The 8,024-nt window shown below is 33.2% G+C and overlaps 1 protein-coding gene across 1 annotated transcript; it reads left to right on the forward strand.

Moving 5' to 3' along the window:
* The first annotated feature begins 1,059 nt into the window (after nt 1–1,059).
* fgf1b (fibroblast growth factor 1b) lies at nt 1,060–3,048 on the forward strand. The gene is made up of 3 exons (XM_019124378.2): nt 1,060–1,329; nt 1,565–1,668; nt 1,758–3,048. The coding sequence occupies exons 1-3, from the start codon at nt 1,161–1,163 to the stop codon at nt 1,959–1,961; spliced, it is 477 nt and encodes a 158-aa protein (XP_018979923.1). The 5' UTR covers nt 1,060–1,160; the 3' UTR covers nt 1,962–3,048.
* Nucleotides 3,049–8,024: the final 4,976 nt, after the last annotated feature.

Here is an 8,024-nt window from a genome sequence, read left to right on the forward strand (position 1 = left end):
GTATTTCCATTATGGGAATCTTGTGCATATGTACTGTCAATCCTGCTTACAAGCCGGATCTTACAATAATGTCAATAATTATCCAGTTATTAATAATAATCAACAATTAACATGATTAATAATGAACAATGCATTTTAGGTTTTGTTGTTGTTTTTAAAATAAGCGATAACAGATATAATATATAAATTCAACTCAATAAAATAAATTACAAATGAAAAGATTACAAATAATAAATCTAAACAAAAAATATCAAAAAAAATTAATATAATATTTAAACTAATTGCAGTAACTTATATATCTCTGATGAAGTTAATATTAAATTAATTTAACAACACATTTGCAAGTTTACAATTCAGTGTTGCTTAATTGTCATATTGACATCCAGGTAAACAAATTAATTTTTTTTTTTTTTTTTTTTTTTTTTTTTTTTGGTGTTCAAGGGTTTAAATAATTTATTTTACATTTTTATCAACTCACAACTCCCCTGTAGTTCTTACATTAAGCCCAGTTTGGGAAACCCTTTATAATGTAATGTGTAATGCATTTTATGATGTAGGTATCAAAAAATGGAATATATATATATATATATATATATATATATATATATATATATATATATATATATATATATATATGGAATATATATATATATATATATATATATATATATATATATATATATATATATATATATATATATATATATATATATATATTCTCTTTGCTTTTTTTTTTACAATACATCAATATGGTATGTCTCATGTTAAGTTTAAAACAAGTTAGATAAAAAAGTAATCTAAAGGTAATCTAAAAAGTAGTCAGAATACATTGTCTTAAATCAGTAACCTAGATTACACTGTGTGTAATCGTATATATAGGCCTAAAAAGAACAGAACAATATAATAATAGATATAGATTTTTTTTCTTTCCAAAATTGATATTTCAAATTAGCAGTATACTTCTTATGGACCAAAATGATAAGGACTATAATTATGTTTCAAAATAGCAGGACCTTTTTGACTGTTTATAATAAGACGGTGTGAAGGAGGCTGCGTGACACATAGCTGTTATAAGTGGTAGTTGAGCTCGGAAGACGCATCCATTTCAGTCACAGGGGTGTTGATGTGACCAGCGCGTCTCAGAGCAGCACTTCTGCGCCATGACCGAGCGGGATATCACCGCTTTCACACTCCTACCGACGACCACCGAGCAGAAAGAACCCAAACATAACTCTCTGCAAAAACTTTACTGCAGGAATGGAGGATACCATCTCCGGATCCAACCTAACGGGACTGTGGACGCGAGTCGACAAGAGAACGACGTCTACAGTAAGTATGCAGTATACAGATTTTTATCTATTTATTTATTTATTATTTCTCCAAGCATACTTGATATACATGAGACATAAAGTATGTTCTAACATGTACAAATGTTAACTAAAATATCTATGAAATAATGATAAAAGCTTACTACTACTACTACTACACGGTGTAAAAATGTAGACTAATTATTTGTAACGTAAAAAGAACCTGTTACCTTACTGTAAAACTTATTGCATGACAGCTCTTTTAAAGGTAAAAGCAGTGAAAGCAGGATTAGTGGCCATTCGGGGTCATGAGACTGGACTATACCTGGCAATGGACAAATATGGAAAACTTTATGGCACTGTAAGTTTTTTAATTAGTTTCATATCAAATTGAATGTAATTTTGATCACAAAAATCCAACCTGGTCCTGGTGTGTGTTTTGTGTGTCAGGTCATGTTGAACGATGAGTGTTACTTCATTGAGAAGATCGAGGAGAACCACTACAACACATACCGCTCACAGAGGTATCAGGAGAACGGGGACTGGTACGTGGGGATCAAAAAGAATGGATGGGCAAAAAACGGCTCCAAAACACACAGGGGCCAAAATGCAATCTACTTCCTGCCAATTCCGGTGGATGGCAGCATACAGTAACTTGTGTGTTGATCAGAGGCCCTTAAAACAACTCAAGCTCTCTAAATACAAAGACGATGCTTAATTAGCCGTTACTTTTATGTATGTGTGTGTGTGTTTGCAGGTGAGTGTGTGTGTGTGTGTGTGTATAGGGAGATAGAGAGTCTTTTGTCAGTAAATGTGAATGTAAAGAAAGATTTTTTTAAAAAGATTGCTATTGTATTGTTACAAATACAATTATTTTGATATAGCCTTTGAATTTTTTTATTAAAAAAAATTATACTGCATATAAAGGCTACTGCATAAGTACACATATACTGTATATTTAGGCTGTATGTAAGGACTGAAATATATCTCAAATAGCCTAGCTTCACTGTGAAAATACTGTGAAAAAGTACTTTTAGTAGGGCAAAAATACATTATTTTAACCATTTAACATCAAATAAAAGCCAATAAAACTGATGGTTCTGTTCAAAACACATTCGAATCAAATGAGTTTATCGTTTATTATTATTGTGAACTCCAAAATATATCCTCAATAGCTGTGAAGTCACATATTTCAAATCTTTAAAATACATAATCAAAACATGTTCTTTCAATATGCATTTTTTGAATTATTATTAATATATATATTTATGTTATTTTATTTTTTTCAACTCAGACCTGTTGAGGACTCCTTTTGAAGAGTTTTTGCCATGTATACCAAAGTTATTATAATAACAGCACATTTTTTGGAATTTTGCTCAATATTTCTGCGTTGTGCATCCCACCTTACTGTGTTTTTGGCTTGTTTCCACCAGTACTTAGAACATGTGTTTAGCAGGAGTAGGAGAATACAGAACAACCCAAGGGAAACAAAAGAACTTTTCTTTGGCCCGGTGTAATGTTGAACACAATACTGAGTTAAACAATTAAACAAGATCCACCTAATGAGCTCTTTGAGACGGATAAACCTCCAGTACTGCTTCTTACATTATTATCAGTCATGCTAGGTCCCATGTTATCAAACAGTGTTATTTTAACATTATTTATACACTATCATTGTATTTATGAATATTTTGAAAAATATTCTAATAAATTTGTATTAATTTTGCTATGTGTGTCATTTTTATTAGTTCTTCCCCCTAATATTTATGTTTAGCTTTAGTTTTATTTGATTCATTTTAGTACTTAATCATTTTCCAGTTACTTGGCACTCATTTTAGTTTAATTTTTTTAAGTGTTTCATCTAAAATGTTATATTTTAATTAAGCTTAATTTCAATCAACAAAAACAAAGGTTTAGTTAATAATTACAAATTATTAACTAAACTTTTTTTTCTTCTTCTTTCTTTTTGGTAGAATTTGTTGTTTTGTAATTATAAAATTTTATTTATAATATTTACATTTATTCCAGGTTATTATTATTGTTATTATTATTATTATTATTATTATTTTAAGGTTAGTTTTACATCACTGATTGAAAAAAAAATAGTACAACAGAAGCAAGTCACTGTTACTTTTGTTTTAATTTTTAGGAGAGCTGTTTTATTATTTTTTTTTTTTTTTTTTAGATTTCAGAGTTAAACCAGGAAAAAAAAAAAACCATCCAGAACAACGTGGCAACCTTAAAGCAACACCCTGACAACCATCCTCAAGTATCATGGCAGTCAGTTCTGGGCAAAAGCCACTATTTTGTTTCACTGTTTTGTTTTTGAGAAAATCAATTTACAATCTAATGTTAAATTCATCAGGACAAGTTTTGGACAAAGATTGTACTTTCCCCAGCAGATGGCGGTAATGTATCTAATGAACCACTTTTCAGTTGACTTGGGCAGAAAATGGCAGTCCTCCACACATTTCTGAGTAACCTCAGAATATATTACTGAAACTTTCTTGTAAGAGTTTGAGTGTAAATTATTTCCAGGTTGCAGACTGATATTTAGTATAGACAAAAGAATGCAGATAATGGGCTGTCTTGCTTATGTAAAGGTACTGAACTTTATGGAGCGACAGCTGAAACAAATGGCTAATTGCAGCAGTCATGCCAGGAAATGAGACCCCCTTCTGTAAACAGTTAAAAGTTAAAAAAATGAAATAAGAAAGTCCAAGAAATGTTTTAATAGTGCAAATCTGCGAGCGTTAAAAGACAAACACACACACATTATCAAACAAACAGATGTAGGATTGCATATCCACCCACACAAGCACAGGGGAGAGCGCTCTCTCTCTCTCTCACACACACACACACAGCTCTGCACCCTGGCCTCCAGCCTTTGGGGCCACGGTTGGAGCAGGAAGGGAGCCATTCACTGTAAACTGAACAAGCAACAGCTTCCTCTGGGACTCCCCCAGCGCAACTGCAGCCAAGATACCAGCATTATAAAGCACTTTGACAGACCCCTGTCAAAGCGGAAGACAAATCCTCCAAAAATTGTACAAACACTCCTTCATTACCTCAAGTACACACACACACAACCCCCCGCAAAGTGCCTCTGGAGTAATCTTCAAACTCTCATCTAGAAGCGGAGCGTGTTCCATTCCATCCAGGACGGAAAGAGAGGGATGCATGCCGGTCAGCTGATTCCACTGTAATTAAAGACTGCTTTCCATCTGCTGAAGCACTTCAAAATCCCCAGAGCCTCCAAAAAATATAAGACTCAAAAGGGGAGAATATAAAAAGAATATAGAAAAAAAAAAAAGAGTGGGGGGTGTTGGGGTGGAATGGAGAATTCTTTACGGTGCGCCTCGCATGCTTGCGGTAGGGCCTCGGAGAACGGCTTATTAGGATCCAGGCCTTCTAGTGTTCAAAACTGCAGATCTGGCCTGTGTGGACACTTTCTCCAGGAATCCTTGTGCTCTTTAAGCGTTCGTTTGTAACGCTATTGCAGGGCTGTTGTCTGAGGGTCCCAGGGCCACTAAGGTCATCTGTAGTGTGCTGCACTGATAATCTATTTTTGTAGGCCAACTTGGAAGTTGGCATAACCCTGATTGCGAAAAAAAAAAAAAACAAAAAACGATTTTTACATTGCCTTTTGGATATAAATATATGCCAAATATATGTTGTAAACAGTGAAGCTCAATGAAATAAATTTTTGAAATAGAAAATATATTTAGTTTCAACCCTCATCTACCAAAATATATTTCAAAATGTATTTCAGGGGCAAAAAAAATAAATTTCCAATTTTACAGTAGCATCCATTTGTGCTAAATGCAAATGTGGATGGAATAGCCAAGAGATCAAAACTACATTAATAATAATTTAATAATACTTATTTTATACGAATAATCATATTATTATATTGTTTCATAAGCTTATTTTATCATTTAATTTTATTCAAATGTGTTATATGTTCAGATGTGTTATAGACACGATTTTCTGTAAATCTTGAATTGAAATATATAGCCTAGCATAAAATATATATATTTTTATATATATGTATATATTTATATATGTTTTATTTTAAATATATTAATATTTGTAAAATATAGTTTCAATCATATTTATGCAAATATATATTTGAAGCATATTTTAGCAAATATATTTGTGGTCATTTTTTTTAAATATATATTTTTTAAACAATTATTTATTTATTTATTATTATTATTTTTGACATACAGTGTTCCTTGTTCATCATGATAATTTTCACAAATAAACACAACTATGATTTTTTAAACCCCAAATACAATCGGCAGAAGCAAAAAGCTAAACACGGGCTATAAACTGGTTAGCCACGTCCTTTAAGTAAAAACTTTTTTAAAAAGCACAATGGTGGTTTTACTGATGTATTTTATGTGGTAGAATAAAATGTGAAAGATTTTGAGCTTGTGTTAACCACAGACCTTGCTTCAGGCATTTAATCAAAAACCCAAACCTTCATGACGATGGAACCAGAAGTGCTGAAACTCATTTCCAGGTTTTCTGGAGCACTCTGTAGTACCAATTAACTCATCAATATTTGGTCCCAGAATTTTTCACTCAGCCGTGTACAATTATGTAGCGAGGTTCATTCACCACTGTGCAATAATTCATGCTCATTAATCACAACGCTACATTGTCCTGGGAGGTTGCCAGGTTATTGCGTCAATGTCTTGACTCTCTTTTATTTTTTTGTCCTGTCTATTAGTGTATTTATAAAATCCACAAAATCATGTTGTGTAACCAACATGCAGAAACATGGTGTCAAAAAAATAAAACATGAAAATGGTGTCACTGAGGACTCTCGTAGACCCTCATGTGTGTGTCAAGCAATACATCTCTCAAAATATCAGATAATTTGACCTTTTTATGAAACGACAAAGTTAATTCATGTTGTAAAATGTAGTACACTTATACAATGCCATTCAAAAGATATTTTGTTTTTTTAAAGAAGTATTTTATGCTCATCAAGGCTGCATTTATTTGATCAAAAATACAGAAAAAACATTAATATTGTGAAAAATTATTGTCATTAAAATAATGGTTTTCTATTTTAATATACTTTAAAATAGCATTTATTTCAGTGATGCAAAGCTGAATTTTCAGCATCATTACTTCAGTCTTCAGTGTCACATGATCCTTCAGAAATCAGTATAATATGCTGATTTATCATCAGTGTTGGAAACAGTTGTGCTGCTTATAAACTAAAAACTAAATCACCTCAACAGGAAAAAATAATAATCAATACAGGACCTGCGAGATTTGAGCAATGTTGGCCCAAACTAGTAACTAGCCCAAAGTAAGATTCAATAGATTTATATTTTGCGGCAAATAGTGATTTAATAAGCTTTTGACATATTATGCAATCTTATATCCAAAGGTTTTAAAAATGACACAAAGAACGTGCATTTCAGTAAAAGAAGACAAGACCACACGGAAATGAATTGACTTTCGGGAACAGGCGTCCTTCAGCTCTGTGCTTAGTAACTCACGCATTTAGCGTGTTGTTCACCTTTTCCACTTCCTGTGAGAGGCTGTGAGATATCAGTGAGATTTCCATAACAACCAGAACCCCAGCTCACACACCACATTCTGGTTTGTCACACCTCCCATTCTTAGGCACATAACTGACCGATTCATCGGCGGAAAGAGCTAAAAATAGACTCTCATCCTCCGAACTATCTAAAGATGAGCGCAGTGTTACGATAACAAATACATGGCAGCTGTACTCTCCCTTTGTGCGTCACACTAACACAAGCGAGGCTCTCTGCAGGATGCGTTCTCGATATTCCCATGATGTGATACAGCACAAGCTATTACATCTCCATCCAGAAGTACAGGAAGTCCACCTCCTGTCTTTCATACTTCCTGATTATAAACCCTCTTGGCAGGAGAGTGTGAATGGAATATTACAATCTTTTATCCCTGTCCCATTTCTTTGATGAGCTGTTATACATCCTCAGGAAATAGAATATTGACATTAGCTTCAATAATTAAGTGGCCATCAGAGAGACTGATCTCATCTAAACTGCCCTATTATGTGATGTGTGCTGAAGAGCTTTATTTTTGGCATGAAACTGGATCATATAGCGCATGTTATGATAATCACTTTTTTTTTTTTTTTGCTGCACAGAAGCCCAGTCATTGGGGTTTGAGAAAATTGTCTTAAACTATGTCAAGGAATAACATAACAGGGTTCTCCTGAAAAGAAAATGTAACTTTCTTTTTTGTGTCTTTCTTCTGTGGAACACAAATAAGATATATTTAGAAGAATGTTTGCACGCTCTTTTCCACACAATGAAAGTGAATGGTGACTGTCAAACTCCAAGAATGTCCAAATGCACGTGTACATACAATTTGTGCGATTTGTTCTAAAGTCTACTGAAGACATGCGATTTGAGGAAACTTGAACCCAGCAGGCACAGGACGTCAATATAATGTCCGGTTGACGTTGAACAGACGTTGCATTTTGGTTGAGAATGAAAATCGGGGTGACGTCAGTATTTGACGCCAATTTGACGTTGACTTAACATTGGATTTTGATTACACAAGCAAAAAACAACACATATTAGTGTCAGCTGATGTCAGTATTGGACATCAAATTAACACTGACAAAGTTGAATTGACACTGAATTTTGGTCACCTGATCATCACACAACCGAAATTTAACCAAATATGACATAAACA

This window comes from Cyprinus carpio, chromosome B21, assembly GCF_018340385.1.
Source record: "Cyprinus carpio isolate SPL01 chromosome B21, ASM1834038v1, whole genome shotgun sequence".
In the NCBI taxonomy this organism is placed as follows: Eukaryota; Metazoa; Chordata; class Actinopteri; order Cypriniformes; family Cyprinidae; genus Cyprinus; species Cyprinus carpio.